At 38.7% G+C, this 19,119-nt stretch overlaps 1 protein-coding gene across 2 annotated transcripts in view; it reads left to right on the forward strand.

Annotated features, from left to right (window-relative positions):
* CLEC1A (C-type lectin domain family 1 member A) overlaps nt 1–19,119 on the forward strand; it is a 55,887-nt gene that overhangs the window by 7,137 nt on the left and 29,631 nt on the right. The window contains exons 2-5 of one of the 2 annotated variants that reach the window (XM_003934491.3): nt 6,663–6,761; nt 9,237–9,413; nt 15,662–15,813; nt 18,422–18,540. In XM_003934491.3, coding sequence (XP_003934540.2) covers nt 6,663–6,761; nt 9,237–9,413; nt 15,662–15,813; nt 18,422–18,540 — 547 coding nt within the window. The remainder of the gene's footprint in view (nt 1–6,662; nt 6,762–9,236; nt 9,414–15,661; nt 15,814–18,421; nt 18,541–19,119) is intronic. The other variant, XM_010345082.3, reaches the window with a different exon arrangement.

The following is a 19,119-nucleotide window of genomic DNA, read 5'->3' on the forward strand; positions in this document are numbered from 1 at the left end:
ACAAATCCTGCAGAGTTTAAGTAAAGGGAAGACTAACAATGATTAACAATTTAGTAAGAAGGAGGAAACTATTTAGTTTTGATAGCAGTGGTTTGAAAAGGAAGTGATGGTTAAATGGTAAAATAAATAATTTAAGTCATTTTCTCTTTTCCTTTCTCTCTTTTTTTGAAGATAAAATGAGTTATTGCTGAGGTATTATAGAGTTAATTGAAAAATTTCAAGAATTATTTTTTAAGGTGTGGGGAATATATGTATATATATTTTTGAGATGTAGTCTTGCTCTATCACCAAGCTGGAGTGCAGTAATGCAATCTTGGCTCACTGCAACCTCTGCCTCCCGGGTTCAAGCGATTCCCCTGCCTTAGCCTCCCGAGTAGCTGGGACTACAGGCTTGGGCCACCATGCCCGGCTAATTTTTTGTATTTTAGGAGAGACGAGGTTTCACCATGTTGGCCAGGATGGTCTCGATCTCCTGACCTCGTGACCTGCCTGCCTTGGCCTCCCCAAAGTGCTGGGATTACAGGCGTGAGCCACCACACCTGGATGTAATCCAGTTTTTGTAAACGTTAAAAATAGTTGTCCTGGGCCAGGCATGGTGGCTCAAGCCTATAATCCCAGCGCTTTGGGAGGTTGAGGCGGGTGAATCACCTGAGGCTGAGAATTTGAAACCAGCCTGACCGACATGGAGAAACCGTCTCTACTAAAAATACAAAATTAGCTGGGTGTGGTAGTGCATGCCTATAATCCCAGCCTCTCGGGAGGCTGAGGCAGGATAATCGCTTGAACCCGGAAGGCAGAGGTTGTTGTGAGCCGAGATCATGCCCTTGCACTCCAGCCTGGGCAACAAGAGCAAAATTCTGTCTGAAAAGAAAAGGAAAAAAGAAAAAAAGGTTGTCTTTATGAATACATTTGGGAAGCTTCCAATGAAATAAAGTGTATCTATAGCACACTTATAGTTTCTATTAGTAACGATTACTAATAGTAGCCGTGTGTTTCCAAATAAGCTGTGTGAACTCCCTAGGCCTCAGTTCCCCACCTGTAAAATGGGATAATAATATCTACCTTATAGGGTGTTTGTGATGCCAGATAAGAACGTTCATGTAAGACATTTCTCTGAGTAATTCAAGAAATTTGAGCAATTATCATTAATGGAAATGTTGTTTTTGAATTATATTTCAATAAATAATATCTGTTGATGTGGATATAAAATTCAGTCACCTAAATTTTACTGAAGAGGAAAAATATAATTAAGTTTCTAAATACTGTGAATTGGAAACTCAATGATATTCTAGAAATAGCTAATATGTTCTTAGATGTATACTATTTTCAAATAATAAGAAGGATAACACCCACTTTCATTTAGAGAGTATGAAAGTAGCAATATTTGAAATAGATTTATAAGGAGAAAAGAAACCTGAATTTACATGAACACAGAAAAGCAGACTCAGCCCATGAACTCAGTTTCCCACGAAGAGGTTTCTTATATGCTATATGTGAGGATTAAGGAAACAAAGACATTTACACTTCAAAATAGAAAAAGATCAAAGAAGTGCTTTCTGAAATATTATGTCCATGGCCATCAGTTTTGGCCTTCTGTGTCTGTGACTCGTGGCTGGCTCATGGAAAAGTGTGTGAAGTATAGCATTAAGCATAATAATTTAATCCTAGCTCTGCAATGAGTTTGTAACATGCACATTATTTAAACTCTCTGTGTCTTCTCCAGCTTTTAAGACCTTTTGCATTTCATACGTGTACTAAGGGACTGTGTATGGTAATGGCAGCTTAGTTTCTTGGGTGGACAACAAAGTTTTCCCTCGCTGATGCCTGATGAAGAGTAACTGGTTAAGTCTGACAGCTCTCCACCCACAAAGTTCGTATAATCACACAGGAATTGGTATTCAAAATCTGACCCTGACACTGAGACGTTTTATAGTATGGTTATAGTAAAAGGATACAGGAAAGTTTTTTTTTTTCCCTCTGTATATATCTTATTATTACTGGGGATGTTTATATCATTCCTTGGCCTGTCCACACCTCTTTCTAAACATGCCTCAGGAAACAGCAAAGTGGTTCTCTTCCAGAAAATAAAACCACAATAAAGCCAAGCCAAACTCAAGCGACCTCCCAGGCATCTTATTTTTGTGAAAAGCTGCCTTATGTTAGGGTGAGGGTGATCCCTGGAGAGAGACTTCAGTATGATTAGAGGCACTTGGAATAAAACTCAGAAACATTAGACTCACAGTTAGAAGAAAAACATCTAGAGGGAAAAATAGCATCACAGAAAAATAAAAAGTGAAACTTTAAACTTCATGGACTTCCTATCATGGGAGCTTGGTTTCCTGGGAGATGAACTCCCCAGGATTGTGTTTCTCTGTGTCTTTATGTAGAATGATTAGATGGAGAGTATTAAAAAGAGAGAGAGACAGAGAAAGCAAGTGAGAGAGTGAGAGAGAGACGGGAAGAGAAGAAAAATTTCAAAATGTGAAATTTGATCAGAAAAAGAGGATTTCTTAGAAGCGATTTTAAAGCAGAAGACAGACTACTTCTTCTTCTTCTTTTTTTTTTTTTTTTTTTTTGCCCTAGAGGCAATTTTAAGAAGGGTCATGTATTTTTTTTCTTTTCATGAATATAATTATTATTGAAAGATGTTCTGATTTCTAAAGTCTAGGCCCTCACTTCACAGTAGGAATTTAAGTTCACTGTTTTAGTTCCTTTTGGCAGAAAAACAACAATACCTCCCATGTCCTCGACATTATGCAAGGGAAAGCAGATTTATTTTATTTTGTTTTATTTATTTCATTTCATTTATTTATTACTTTTGAGAGAGGATCTTGCTCTGTCACCCAGGCTGGTGTACAGTGGCATGATCATGACCCGCTGCAGCCTTGACCTCCCTCGCTCAAACAATCCTCCCACCTCAGCCTTCTGAGTAGCTGTGACTCCAGGTATGTGCCACCATGGCTGATGAATTTTTAGAAATTTTTGTAGAGATGGGATCTCACTATGTTGCTCAGGCTGATCTCGAACTCCTGGCTTGAAACAATCCTCCTGCTTTAGTTGGGAGGATCCCAGAGTGATGGGATTACACGCCTAAGCCACTGTGCCTGGCAGAAAACAGATTTATAAAGAAAAATAATTTGGTTGACTGTCAGAGTTCTTCTCCTTTACTTCTTGAAACTTTTTTTTTTTTTTTTTTTTTTTTTTTTTTGAGACAGAGTCTTGCCCTGTCACCCAGGCTGGAGTGCAGTGGCTCACTGCAACCTTTGACTCCCTGGTTCAAGTGATTCTCCTGCCTCAGCCTCCCAAGTGACTGGGATTACAGGCATGTACCACCATGCCCAGCTAGTTTTTTGTATTTTTAGTAGAGATGCGGTTTCACCATGTTGGCCAGGATGGTCTTGATCAACACACTTCATGGTCCACCCTTCTTGGCCCCCCAAAGTGCTGGGATTACAGGCTTGAACCACCACACCCAGCTAATTTTTTTTTATTGTTAAACAGAGTCTCACTCTGTCACCCAGGCTGGAGTGCGGTGGCTCTGTGTCGGCTCACTGCAACCTCCATCTCCTGGGTTCAAGCAATTCTCCTGCCTCAGCTTCCAAAGTAGCTGGAATTACAGGCATGTCCAGCTAATTTTTTGTTTTTATTTTTAGTAGAGACGAGGTTTCATCATGTTGGCCAGGCTGGTCTCAAGACTCCTGACATTAGGCGATTTGCTCCTCTTGGCCTCCCAAAGTGCTGGGATTACAGGTGCGAGCCACTGCCCCTGGACGTCTTTACTTCTTATTTCTAATTTCAGCCAGACAAATATTAATTATAAGAAGTAACAGGATTTAAAAAATTATTATGAGATACGTATTAATGTAACTATGTTTGAATAGGGGTAGGTAGTCATATAACACAGATATTTGTGTATAATGGACCTATTCATTCATCCATTTAAATTTAGTTGAGTTTATTTCAACTACTGCTCTAGGAACTGAGTTACAATAGTGGCTAGACAGATAATATTTTCCAAGAAGGAGCTAAATTTTTTCTGGAGTAAGACAGATAGAAGCCAAATGAAATAAGAAAGATATACAATAGACTTAATGGTAATAAGAGGTATGTGGAAAAATAAAATCACCATGGCGGTGGGCTTACACATGCACTTTTAACTATGGATTTTAGAAACATCCATAGGGTTAACTTTCTTGGACCATATGGAAGTTTACAAATACAGGGTTTTGGAGAGGATGCTTAATCCAAACTATATTCTGTCTCTAATCTTGTTTTTTTTTTTTTTTTTGTTGTTTTTTTAATGTTCTGCTGATCTGAAATATTTTTACAGTCAATACTGCAAGAAAAACCATCCTTTTCCAGAAAAACTAAGACTAAATTACATAGCTTAGTTAACTGAAAGAAACCAAGGGGAAGAAGCAAATTTCCCTCAGATTTGTTCATGTTATAGAATCTCACAAAAGTCAGTGTATAGAAACCAACATGGCTGGGAGATGTATATAGCTAAGTCTGTTTTCTGATGACATAAATGTTGCTGAAAAGTCAATAGATTTAGATTCAAAGAAAACCTGTAAAACTTAATATGGGAGAACCCACTTATAAAACTTAGATAGTTTAAGTCATATTAATTTTGTATAATTTCATTTTTTGATTATTTAAACTGTCAAAGATTTACTCAGCCCTTATGTTCCAGGCACTACTTTCAGTAGTGGAAATACACTAGTGGACAAATGGACAAGATCATTTATTTAATGGAATGTTAAATGGAGAGAAAGGAGACAGAGAAAAAGAAAGAAACGTCATGAACATGTTACCTAGCACAGAGTGAGTTATATGTGCTGGCGATGGATTTATGGACCTCTTCCAAGGATGTGTCATTGAAACTGAAGTTAATGCAGAGGCAGAAGGAGGGCTGAAACAATTTGCTTAGGGTCAAGTTTGATCAGATCAAGGACTAAACGGAAGGCCATTGTGAGTAGTACATGTAAGTGAGAGGAAATAGTTCAGAAAGAGATGAAAGAGCTAAGGAAGGTCTCAATGAGAAAGCTTTTAAAGTTTTTAAGTAGGAAAGCATCATAATAAAATTGCCTTTTTTTAATTTTGAAAAGCAATCTGTGAAAAGGGGTTTGGATTTTATTCTAAATGTAATGTAAGCTATTTATGAAGGAGATGACTGCTAAGAATAAGATTCCCATTTAAAAGTATATCAGTATGTCTACTCTAAGACTTTAACTTAATTTCCCTACTAGATTGTAAGTTCCAGAGGATAGTAATCATATTGTCTATTTGTATATTCTTTACTAGTTATCATTCCCCATTGGGAAACAATGTTCAAATAAATCTCTTTACCTAGAATTGGTTGGGTGCAGCGGCTCATGCCAGTAATCCCAGCACTTTGGAAGGTGAGGCAGGCGGATCGCTTGAGCTCAGGAGTTAGAGAACAGCCTGGCAACATGGTGAAACCCCATCTCTAAAAAAAGTGTAGAAAAAAAATTTAGCCAGGCATGGTGGCACATGCCTGTAGTTCCAGCTATCAGGAGGCTGAGGTGGGAGGATTGCTTGAGCCTGGGTGGCAAAGGTTGCCTTGAGCTGAGATCGCGCCACTGCACTCCATCCTAGAAAATCTCTGTACCTAGAATGTATTATATAGAGAACCTTGCTAGATGAAAAAGAATTTTCCTTTAAAAAACAACAACAATAACAAAACGCTCTGATCTCTTTCTGTTTCAGAGAGTGACTTGAATTCTCAATCAAGTGAACTAACGGGTTACAAAGAGATCAGAGTTTGTTTGAGGGTTTCACTCTCCCTTTGTTTCATTTCTATCACAACGCTAGATGCACCTGACTGAGAATCTTCCCTGTTAGATATGTTAGGTCATTCAGACCCAGACAGGTGACCTCACTAGGTGAGGGGTCTACTCATGACTTGCAATAAAGCCTCTGCAATTACTAGTCAAACTTATGGGAATGAAGGGTAAGGAAAACATGTTTGCCACAGTTTAAAAGATTATTTAACTGCTGCAAGAATAGTTTGGATTCATCTTTCAGAAATTGATGATCATATACCTTTATAATCTATTTTTGAAAAAATATAAATTGAATGAATGAACAAACAATATCCTTACAAAAGAAGGACTTTCAATGAAGCAATTCCACAGAGAAACAGTAAAATTATTACTTCCCATGACTAACATGCAATTTGCATTTTAGAAAAAGCATATATAGAACTTGGGAGGAGGGAGATGTTTTTCAAAAGTAACAAATTAATTTCATCTTTTCCCTGATTATGTAAAAAGTTGTCCCTGGGTGAGGTTCAGAGATTCTCAAGCTCTTTCATAATTAGAATTTTGACAAGCAAAAGGTTGTACAAACAACCATGTAAAGATGATGATAATGCATAGTGTAATTCAGTGCAAATAAGACTTGAGGGGCGGATGCAGATGGGTGGGGCTTGTGAGAATCTAGCTGTGATAAGTGAGGCTCTCATTGAGCCTTATGATGGTCTTTCTGAGGACAGACAGCAAGTTATTCTGTGGCCCTGGTTATTGTTGTCCAGCATAATTTGTTCCTGTGCAGAATCAACTCCTCTCCCTTACATGCTATTGACTTAGATACAAGAGGAAGAAAAAGCCAAACCCTGCTTTCTCTTCTGTTCCCTGCAGGACACAGGGCTCCCTCTTCAGCATGGCGACCAGTGGCCCTGATCCTGCTGACTTTGTGCTTGGTGCTGCTGATAGGACTGGCAGCCTTGGGGCTTTTGTGTAAGTCTGCACTCTGACCTGGGGGAGGATCCTGGTTCCAAGGTTTGTCTAGGATGAGAAACGCTTGTCATAGATTTCTTTTTTAAACTTTAATTCTGCAACCTTTGGAAAACTCAGTTTATCTTTTTTTTTTTGAATGGCAACTATTTAAATGGTGAATAATGGAAGAATTAAAATACGACAATCAGTTGCCAGCTAGAATTAAACATTCTGTTTGAGATAAGAAATGAACGTTGATGTAAAAATTGTGAACAAAAGACTAGCTAACTGAATCCAACATTATATCGAAAACATAAAACCCCGTGATAAAATGGGTTTCATCCCAGGGATGCAGGGATGGTTTAATACACACAAGTCAATAAATCTAATACATTACATTAATAGAATTAAAAAACAAAAATTGGTCTGGGAAGGAAGGAGAAAAGAGAAAAAGAAAGAAAGATCCATAAATCAGTTTCTTTAAGTTGTTTTCACCTTTCTCTGGTATCTCCTTGAGTAACTTAATAATGAACCTTCTGAATTCTTTAGCTGGCATTTCAGAGATTTCTTCTTGGTTTAGATCCATTGTTGGGGAACTAGCGTTATCTTTTGGTGGTGTTATAGAACCCTGTTTTGTCATATTACCAGAATTACGTTTCTGCTTCCTTCTCATTTGGGTATATTGGGTATTCCAGTGAAAAGATCTGGAACACACGGGCTGCTGTTCAGATTCTTTCATCCCATGGGGTGATCCCTTGATGTTGTGCTCTCCCCCTTCCCCCAGGCATAAGGCTTCTTTAGAGCCAGAGGAGTGACTTCTGGGCATAGCCACCCAGTCATGCCACCAGGCTCTAGGCTGGTGCTGGAGAATGTCTACAGAGTCTTGTGATATGATCCATCTTCAAGTCTCCTATCTATGGATACCAGCACTGTTCTGGTGAAGCTGGCAAGGAGGTGAAGTGACTCTGTGAGAGTCCTTGGTTACAGATACGTTTCCTGTGCTGGTTTTCTTGAATGCTGGTTATGCTAGCAGTGAAGCTGTCAGATGGACACACTCAGGAGTTCTGGTTAGCCAGGATGTTGCTGCCGTGGAATTAGCTATTGTCTTCTCCCTCCTTAGAGCAGGATTATTCTGGCATGAGTTACCGTAATGGCTTGAGTTGGTTGGCCTCCAGCCAGGAGATGGTGCTTTAAAGAGAGCACCAGCTGCAGTAGTAGACAGGGGATATAAGCTTGCTCTAAGTTGGCCAGGATAAGTATTTAGGTTTCTCAGGTGATGGGCAGGTCATACAGCTCCCAAGAGTTTATGTCTTTTGTGTTTGGCTACCAGGGTGGGTAGAGAAAAAACATCACATGGGGTCAGGGTTAGGCAGGTCTAAGCTCACACTCTCCTCGGTCAGGGCTTGCCATGAACGCTGTGGGGCATAGGGGTTGATTTTCAGGGTATTACGGCTGCCTCTGCTGTGTCCTACAGGTTGCCAGGGAAGTGGGAGAAAGCTGGCAGTGATAGGCCTTACCCAGCTCCCACATAGCTGGTGAGGCAAATCTTGCTGGTCTTATGTCCTGCTAACAACATTGAGTTTATATCCCGGCAGCCCATGCCAGGGGCTCTGAGCTTGCCCCAGTCTACAAGCCTCTCCACTGAGAAAACAAGCAGGCTTTCAGGCCACACCCCTCCTCACCTTCCCACAGCATCCGTCACAGTTCCTCTGCTGATATCTGTAGCGGTTCCTCTTGGCTCCCTGAATTCTGCTTAAGAAAATTTGTACATAGTTGAAACTATTACAGAATTCATTAGCTTCTTTCACTCTGTGATTCCTCTTTAATTCCACTGGTGGCCTTATCCAAAGACCCGTGTGAGACAAAGTCAGGGATGGCTTCCCGGGGCTTGAGCTGGAAAATGGGAGTGCCTACAGAACTCTTCCCTCTGCTTCTTCTACTTTTATATTTTGCACGGCTCCCTACATCCATTTCTGCTTCAGTTATGGTTCAATCTTTCTCCTGTAACCCAGATTTTCAGGTTCCCCAGTATGGATGTGTGTTCAGAGGTAGGTATTCCCCCCACTCACACATTTTTGGCTGTCTTGCAGAAATTTCAGTATTGAGTTGCATCTTTCAAAGGATCTGTGAATTCTTTAAGCTTTCCTAGTATGTTCCTGAGGTGGTTTCTAGAGGAGAAGCTCACAGTGTGAGTCTTCTCGTGCTGTTCTGTTGTCCAAGTGGGAGCTGCACCTTAGCCCTCTTACCTGCCGTTTTATGCCCCTGACTTCACATTTTTAGACAGACTTAAAGAAATTAATTTGCCCAAGGTGATACAACTTCTCATATATGTATTGGAGTCCAAACTTGAATATAGGGATCTATATTCAATAGATATACGATCTCAGGGCCTGAGATGCTACTAAAAGATATACTGTTTTGTCTTCCTGCATATGCAGAAAATGGAAATAAAACATAGAAATAAGCTGTCCAGTTTGACTTTGTCATTTGGGTTAGTTTTTCAGTACTACCAGCTCTCCAATACTCATCAAGCCACCGTTTCTCATATGGAAGAAAGACTCAGAAATATCTCCCAACAGTTTCAGTCTCTTCAAGTCCAGAACACGAAGCTTGTAGAAAGCCTGCAGCATGTGGCTGAAAAACTCTGTCGTGAGCTCTATAACAAAGCTGGAGGTAAGTGTGTCCTGGTCACTGTATCCCCATGCTATTTGGCAACAGAGAGATGGATTTCCCACCAGCGAAAGTGAGAGTCAAATATTATTTAACTAGAGGTCTGACAAACTGAATAAAGGGTTTGGGCTTGGAGATCATGATCAGTTGTTGGGATCATGTGATTCATATGTGTCTGTGAGACCATACATCAAGGGACTCTTCAAATGCAGACATTTAAAACAATAAAACAATTACCTAAGAATAACCAAAATAACACTACGAGTAAAAAAAATACAGGGTTGGGTCTCAGTCTACCTCAGCAAATGTTCTTACAAATTCTTTCCTAGCAAGAAGTAAGCAAACTCATAACTATAGTTCTCAAATCTTAAAAATCATACAGGGAGTAGTCCAAAAATATAGACAAGCTGAATCAAGTTCCAGTTATTTTAATTCAGGTTAACTTATTTTAGTTAACTTTATTTTAGTATTTTAACAAGAACTACAGATGATGACAGTGGCAGCAGTAGGTGAACTACCGTGGATGAAAATGCTGCTGGACAAGTCTAGGAGCATCACTTCAGTGTGTGTGTGTGTGTGTGTGTGTGTGTGTATTCCCATTCTCCTGTTCTTTTCAGGTTTTGTGATAATCTACCTTATTCAAGTCAGCTCTCTTTTCTGCTCTCTTTATGATGCTTACTTAGGAAATGGCATCCATGTTCAGGTTCCCACTTTTTATTTATCTTTTAGGAACTCTAAAGGAGGCCAGAGTCTTATCTTCCCACCTGAAACAGACATCCTGATTGTGTGGTTACCCTGGAAAAAATATTAGTAGGCACACTTTAATTTCTCTAAGTGATTCTTTCCTACATGACTAATGACTTCAATGGTCATAATGTCCTTATTTTTTTTTTATTTATTTATTTTTGAGATGGAGTTTTGCTTTTGTTGCCCATGCTGGAGTGTAATGGCACAATCATGGCTCACCACAACTTCTGCCTCCTGGATTAAAGTGATTCTCCTGCTTCGTCCTCTCAAGTAGCTGGGATTATAGGCGTGCACCACCATGCCCGGCTAATTTTGTATTTTTAGTAGAGACGGGTTTTCTCCATGTTGGTCAGGCTGGTCTTGAACTCCCGACCTCAGGTGATCTGCCCGCCTCAGCCTCCCAAATTGCTGGGATTACCAGTGTTTTTTTTTTTTTTTTTTTTGAAATGGTGTCTCACTCTGTTGCCTAGGCTGAAAGGCAATGACACAATCTCAGCTCGGTGCAACTTCTGCCTTCCAAATTCAAGCAGTTCTCCTGCCTCAGCCTCCTGAGTAGCTGGGATTACAGGTGCACAAAACCATGCCCAGCAATTTTTTTTTTTTTTTTTTTTTTGTACTTTTAGTAGAGATGGGTTTTCACTGTGTTGAGCAGGCTGGTCTTGAACTCCCAATGTCAGGTGATCCTCCTGGCTTGGCCTCCCAAAATGCTGGGATTATAGGCATGTACCACCACACCTGGCCCTTATTTACTAATTTTTCTAACAATCCATCGTGCCTACTATTCTTTGTTGGTTGTCATATCTTCAAAAAGATAATCTAGTACTTGACAGGCGAGGCTGGAAGATTGTTTGAAATGAGGAGATCAAGACCAGCCCAGGCAACATAGTAAGACATCATCTCAATATTTTTTTTCTTTTTTTGAAAGAGTTTCGCTCTGTTGCCTAGGCTGAAGTGCAGTGGTGTGATCTTGGCTCACTGCAGCCTCCATCTCCTGGATTCCAGCAATTGTCATATCTCAGCCTCTTGGGTAGCTGGGATTACAGGCATGCACCACCACACCTGGCTAATTTTTGTATTTTTTTAGTAGAGACAGGATTTTGCCATGTTGCCCAGGCTGGTCTTGAACTACTGGCCTCAAGTGATCTGCCCATGTAGGCCTCTCAAATTGCTGAGATTACAGGCATGAGCCGCTGCGCCCGGCCACATACAAAAAGATTTTTTTAAAGGTAATCCAGATTTTCCTAACACAAATGATCTTTCAAATTTTCATATAGGTATATAAAAAATAAAAAGAGAAGCTATGCAAATAAATCATATTTAATTTAAATATAAAATCTGCATGTAAATGTATTAATGCTTCTCATAAAAAATTCTCACATATTTTTGGTTAGATGTTAGTTCTCAGTTTTAATCTGCTACTTTTTATCTCTTATCCTCATCTTACCCATTATCCATCCATCAATCCATCCATCCATCCACCCACCCACCCACCTACTGAAGTAGTGTTTATCTATCCATTTACTTAGTATTACTGCCAGTATAGTTGGAGTATTTATTGAAAACCTACTAATGCATGTCTGACAAAACACATAGGATTTCTACTCTCATGGGCCACTCACTCTAGTAGGGTGGTGGAAATAAGTATATTGAAAAACATTTAAAAAGACAACTAATGTCTTTGTCTGTTTCTGTTGCTGTAAAGGAGTACCTGAGCCTGGGTAATTTATATGGAAGAGTTTTATTTGGCGAATGATTCTGCAGGCTATACAAGAAGCATGGTGCCGGCATCTGCTTCTTCTGAGAGCCTCAGGTGGCTTCCACACACGGGGGAAAGTGCAGCAGGTAACATGGCAAGAGTCAGGAGGCAAGAGACTGGGGAGGGACAGGTCAGGCACTTTTTAACAATCAGTTCTCCCAGGACTAATGGAGCGAGAACTCAACAAGCTGTTCATAAGGAATCTGCTCCATTGACCGGAGGCACTTCCCATTAGGCCCCATCTCCAACACCAGGATCAAATTCCAATACGAGACTTGGAGGGGACAAATGTTCAAACTATATCAACCAGCATTTCCAAGTCTGCCCCAAATGTTCCCTATTTTAGTACTAAAAATCCCACAGCCTGGGAAACCCTAGGTGCCAGGTATACAATAATGATTGACCAAAATAAAAGGTATGAGAGATTAATCAATCCTATGAGAAATGAAGGTAAACAAGGCAAGAGAGAGAAAGAGTTCAAGGGTAGTGTGTTTGTGTTGCTACTTTAAGTAGAGATGTCATAAATCTTTAATTAAGATGATTATATGGTAGAAAGACTTGAAAAGTTGAGGGAGTTCGCCATGTACATATAGAGAGGAATAATAAGCCTCATAGGTCAAGCAGGAAACACAAGAGGCTTAAAATGTGAATGGATCTGCATATTCAAGGAAGAATGAGGAGCCCACGTGCTTGGAGTGGAAGACTAACAGGAGACTAGGTAGAGATGATGTCCAGCATTAGGTGCCTTTGCAAGAGGTTTGGCTACTATTTTGAGAAGATGTGGATTAATTATGGGATCTTGAGCAGAGGAAATACATCATCTGGCATAAGTTTTTAAAGGCTTACTCTACAATTACGTTAAAATCAGACTGGAAGAGGAAAGAATAGCAACAGAAATCAGATAAGAGATGGCTACTACTAAAATCTAGGAGAAACATGATGATACCTCTAACTAGGGTATTATTTATGGAAATAATCACATGATGGGCTATAAATGGATGTGTGAGAAATAAAAGATTCCAAAACATCTCCAGAATTGGGGAACAACACAACTAGAAGCATCGAGATGTAATCAAGTGAAAGGAAGAAGAATTCTCTGGCTACAAGGGGGAAATTGGAAACCAGGAATGCTATTTGGGGAGTTAGATATATGAGCAAAAAGTTCTGGGCCACACATGTAAACAGGCTTACATTCCTTTTGTCTGAAGCACAGAAAAATAAAGGAGAAACAGAGAGAGAAAGGACTATAAGAAAAAAAAGATGATCAGGCTTTTTTTTTTATGACATATTTTCATGTATTTATGAAATGGAATGCCCTTCAGGGTATTGTTCTTGCTAATATGAACATTATTGTTTACTGATCCTAAAAACCTGTAAATATTTATTGCAATATACAATATAGATAAAAATTGGCAATTTATAGATAAAGTAAGTTCATAGAAACTGTACATGTTCAGTTTAGAAATTAGTTGGTATTTTAATTTTCCTAGGTGTATATGCCATGGACAGAACATTTGAGAACAGTCCATTTTCAGTCTACACATTTTTTTCTGGCCCAAAATGTACATTTTCTTCTTTAAAAATATACATATTATTTGGGAGACAGAGAGGTAGGGGGAACAGGGTCTCACTCTATCGCTCAGGCTAGAGTGGAGGATATATGTAGATCTCTTTGTATTTATATATCTATATCTGTATCTATCTATGTCTATACCTGTAACTATATGTATATATAGATAAATGAATTTCTTCTGATCTATATTACATTTTTATTCTCCAATGGTTTAAATAATATTATATCAAATATTTAGTTAGTTGAAGGTAAGAATGTAAAAAGGTTTCTCTATCTCTGTCTCTTTGGTTACATCATATCACTACCTATTTCACATAAGGCTCTTGGTCCTTGAGTCTCTCACTTTCAATCTAATTGTCCCTTGCTTCCTCTTAAACATTCATTGAAAATTTCTCTTTATATTAATTCCCATATGAGTATGGAACTTGTTTTTACATAGAGCACATAGAGGATCACTTATACCTGAAAATCGAAGGTATTTAAGAAAACATTATACATGAGAGGGGTTAAGGTATTTATACACTGCACCAAAATTGCAGTTACACACTTCCTACTTACTGAATCAGAGCAGACATGACAATGAACCAAGATTCTCCTTGCTGAGTCCAGTTGCTGCCTCATAATCTTTTCCAGCACAGCACTCCAAGCAGGTATTACCCATCTAAATTCTCGTAACAACGGGGACCACAGTTGAAACTGACATTGATTGCGTGCTTTGTATGTGTCAGTCTCTGTGCGAACTGGACTGTTTTCCTTATTTACTCTTTACAGCAATCCTCTTAGGTCAGCATCATTCCCATTCTTGTTCTGTGTTGTAGAAAGTCTGAGGATCCTTTTATTTGTGCTTGAGTCTATCCAGGTTTGTTACATTTCTCCTAGCAGAACTCGGAGGCAAGCAGACCTGTCTGAGAGAGTGCACAAGCTACTGAGCGCCACCGGAAGTTTGTCACAACAGGATAAAAATGTCCTTCTAAGTCATTATTTTCACATTTTGTTTTATTTTATGAAATATTTCAAATTTACACGAAGATGTAAACAATAATACCTACTTATGTATTAGCCACTGAGATTTTAACATGTTAACTAGATTGCTTTTAAAATAAAGAAATTATTATGGATATGACTCAAGTTCTCACCCCACTACAAACCCACAAGAGACTGGATTACAGGTTCCTAACTCTAAATGACCCAAGGTCATGTATCCACGTAGGTGTTGAAACTATGACGCTCAGGGCCTGGATCCTGTATGTGCTGTCACTACCCATACTTCTGTGGCCTGGATGTCCAACTTCATTTGTGACACATGGAGATTCAGCATTCTAACTTCATGCTTGCCTCAGTATTTTTTTTTTCTTTAAAATGTTATCTATCTTTGTTTAGAGTGAGAAAATATTCCATATCATATTGGTATAATTGTATTTTTTAAAACTTATTTTACTATTATGCAAGATAATTTTGAGGAATAACATTACGGAAACTTTGTTTCCTAAACACAATGCAGTTGCAGTTTCTGTACATATGAACAGCTTTGTGAAATTGGATATTCTCTTCATGTGCTAATTTTGTTTTTTCTTTTTTCTTTTTTTTTTTTTTTTTTTTTTTTTGAGGCAGAGTCTTGGTTTGTTGCCTAGGCTGGAGTGCTATTGGTGCAATTGTGGCTCTCTGCAACCTCCGTCTCCTGGGTTCAAGTGATTCTCCTGCCTCAGCCTCCCTAGTAGCTGGGATTATAGGCTCCCAGCTAATTTTTTTTTTGTATTTTTAATAAAGACAGGGTTTCACCATGCTGGCAGGCTGGCCTCAAACTCCTGAACTCAGGTGATCTGCCTGCCTCAGTCTCCCAAAGTGCTGGGATTGCAGGCACGAACCACCACGGCGGGCCGTATTCTGAATTTCATAGGCAAGTGTCAAGAAAGTTCCCGTCATTTATTACTAGATTCCATATTCCACATAAGCAGTTAGTGTGTGTTTTAATTTCTACAGTATCTCAGCACCACTTATAATTCCTGGAATTTAGTAGGTGTTCATTAAATATTCGTAGTTATCATTGCCTGGGCTATTCATTAAATGTTGAAGATGACTTTGTTCTTTCTTGGGACATCAAATACTATATAACTTCAAGAAAGGAACACAACAGACTCATGCAGAAAATAATAAAATAATAAAATTTTTTCCAAGCACACAGGTGCAACCCTTGTCCAGAACAATGGAAGTGGCATGGAGACAATTGCTACCAGTTTTATAAAGACAGCAAAAATTGGGAGGACTGTAAATATTTCTGCCTTAGTCAGAACTCTACCATGCTGAAGATAGACACAAAAGAAGAGCTGGTAAGACTCTGAGGCTTTTCAATCTTTGAATGATTCTCAAAAAGAGGCCGTAAAAGAGCTAGGCAAGAAGATTCTTAAGGATCAAGAATATTGGTCCACAGGTTTTCGTACTTGTTTTAATCAGGGCCTGAGTTTTATTCCTATAGCTTTGAATGGTCCCCTGAAGTAGATAAGAGGAGTTGTGTTCTCCACAAATACTCACCCCTTAGAAACATGAGCAATATCACTTTAAACTTCCCACTCAGTCAGGGAGCAAAGGTAGAATCTCTTCTTTTCTTTTTTGGTTTGGGTGGAAAAGGAATAATGTTGATGCAATGTCAGAAACATGAAAATAGTGCTGGCTGCTCTTCCATTCTAAAAGTGGCAAAGTTTTTAAGTGGAAAACATTTAACTAAATTATTACCGTAATCTGCAAATATATATCTTGCCTTCCAGAAGTTCACAGCCTAGGATAGACTGGTCAAGGCAAATGTGACAATAAAACTACCAATTGACATATATTGAGTTAGAACATGTAGTTAAAGTACACTAATAAAATATGATTATTCCCTTTCCTCTCATATTTATTATTGCCTTTGAATTGAAGTTCTCAAACAGTATGGCCATTGCTTATTTATCATTGCTTCCCTAGAATTTAGCAGAGATTTTTCTTGATGAAGAGTAGGTTATCAAGAAAGGATTATTTAATTGAATTAAATGCCAAGCTCACTACACACATTCTTAACATTGTTCTAATTACCTCTTAATTTCTACCTACTTCCTGAAATCTGTGATGAAAGAAACTCTGTAATTTCTCTCACCTACTAAAATAATATTTTATAACCCTTTCTTGATGATTTAATTTAGGCATAAAGTGAAGTAATTTCTTTGACTAAGACTATGCTCTGACATAAACCCTCCTAATTTGTCTTATTCTCTTTGTTTTCTCTGCCTCCAGCATATACTGCAGACTCAGGTATATAATTATACTGTATTATATCATGTGGTAGGAAATTTTCTTGTTTTATTTTTTTTCCTTTTTCCTTTTAGCATATTCAAGTAACAAGCGAGAAATTTTCTTGTTAAAGCTATGTAGTTGTTTTCTATCATGAACTTCATATATGTCTGTATACTTAAATCATTTTCATATGATGTGCTTTCAAAACTTATAATTTGAAGGAACCCCTCCTATTTAATTGGAATCAATATTTTCAAGTACGGTTATTTTCACATGCTCACATTATGACTATTGCTTGGTAACAGCTTCATATAAATTTCCAATAATCTCTCATTAAATCAGTATATTTTATTAATTATCTGAAGGGTTATGGATATAACAATGAAGCAGTGTATTGTTGAGAAATTCATTGTATGGTTTCTAAACCATATTTATGGTTTAGAAACTAAATATGGTTTAGTTTCTAAACTAAACCATAAATATGGTTTAGAAACTAAAGATATCAAAATGGATAATTATAATAAATGTTTAGTTAATTTTTTTGTTAAAATATTAGGAGTGCACTGAGCCTGGGGGGTTGAGGCTACAGTGAGCCGTGATCATGCCACTGCACTCCAGCCTGGGCAAGAGAGTGAGACCCTGCCCCCACCAACTCTCCAAAAATATGTGTTAGGAATGCAGAGTAAGACTAGATACATTTTAAAATAACTTTTAAAATAACTTTAAAAAAGTATCTAGTCTCACTCTGCATTTAAAAATAATTTTTAGCCGGGCGCGGTGGCTCAAGCCTGTAATCCCAGCACTTTGGGAGGCCGAGGCGGGTGGATCACGAGGTCGAGAAATCGAGACCATCCTGGTCAACATGGTGAAACCCCGTCTCTACTAAAAATACAAAAAAAAATTAGCTGGGCATGGTGGCTCGTGCCTGTAATCCCAGCTACTCAGGAGGCTGAGGCAGGAGAATTGCCTGAACCCGGGAGGCGGAGGTTGTGGTGAGCCGAGATCGCGCCATTGCACTCCAGCCTGGGTAACAAGAGCGTAACTCTGTCTCAAAAAAAAAAAAAAAAAAAAAAATAACTTTTAAAATGTAAACATGTTAAATATGGGTATTAGGAAAAGAATTACCCTGTATAGGACTATACATATGTGTGCTCATAAATATTTATAAATCGAAATTTAAAAATTTCTTTCTTCCCTTCCTAGTCTAAGGCATAAATCATCCTTGCAAATTTTTCATTTACTTTTTTCCTTCCTTTCCCAGGTATTTATAAAAGTTACTACCTCATTCCTGCATTTTCCCTCCATATTCTTCCATGTCCCAGAATCATTCCACGTCTGTATGTTAATCTTTCCCTCATATTTTTATATCAATATCAGTGTTTAATTCTGTGCCTTTAAAGCAATGGGTCAGGAATTAATCTTGGTTGATATGATTTCTGCTTTCAGAATATTGATATGTGTTCCATATTTACTAAGACAAAATAAGTTATTGAACTTGGATAAATTTCTGACTGGCCTCAGGACAGATGCTTTTTCTCTTAAGCATTCGAGCATCTATGTGAAGCAGGACTTGTTTGTGCTTTGAAAAAAGTGCTGGCTGCGCCATGCACGTCTTTACATGTGTGTAATTATGCCACCAGATCTAAAGGTTTTCTTGTGTGCTTTTCACAGGAGTTTGCCATGTCTCAGAGCTACTCTGAGTTTTTCTACTTTTATTGGATAGGGCTATTCCGCCCTGGTGGTGGCAAGGTCTGGCTGTGGATGGATGGAACCCCTTACACTTCTGAACTGTAAGCCCTCAGGATATTTTATGGGAAAGACATTTACAAGATAGTTTGCTTGAGTGATAGGGTTCAAGAATTTGGCTCATCAAGTATTAATCAAACTTCTGCTTTGTACTGGAGACTGTGTTTGCAGGAGGATGACCAAAGATGTTTGCACCATAGTGCTTCCTCATTTTTTTTCTTTGATATAGTGTCTTGCTCTGTTGCCTAGGCTGGAGTGTAGTGGGACAATCTCTGCTCACTGAAACCTCTGCCTTCCAGGCTCAAGCTCTCCTCTCACCTCAGTCTCCCAAGTAGCTCAGACTACAGGTGTGCACCACTACATCTAGCTAATTTTTTGTATTTTTTGTAAAGGTGGGTTTATGCTGTGTTGCCCTGTCTTGTTTAGAACTTCTGAGCTCAAGTGATTTGCCTATCTTGGCCTCCCAAAATGCTGGGAATACAAGCATGAGCCACCGTACCCAGATAGTGCTTGCTCTTGAACTGCTTATAAGCCTGTGAGGGGGAAAGACACATAGCATTAGTAAAATATCAGGGTAATTGTCTTGCTGCTTTCATAAGTGTGTGTCTGGTATTTATTATGGA

Source organism: Saimiri boliviensis, chromosome 7, assembly GCF_048565385.1.
Source record: "Saimiri boliviensis isolate mSaiBol1 chromosome 7, mSaiBol1.pri, whole genome shotgun sequence".
Lineage (NCBI taxonomy): Eukaryota > Metazoa > Chordata > Mammalia > Primates > Cebidae > Saimiri > Saimiri boliviensis.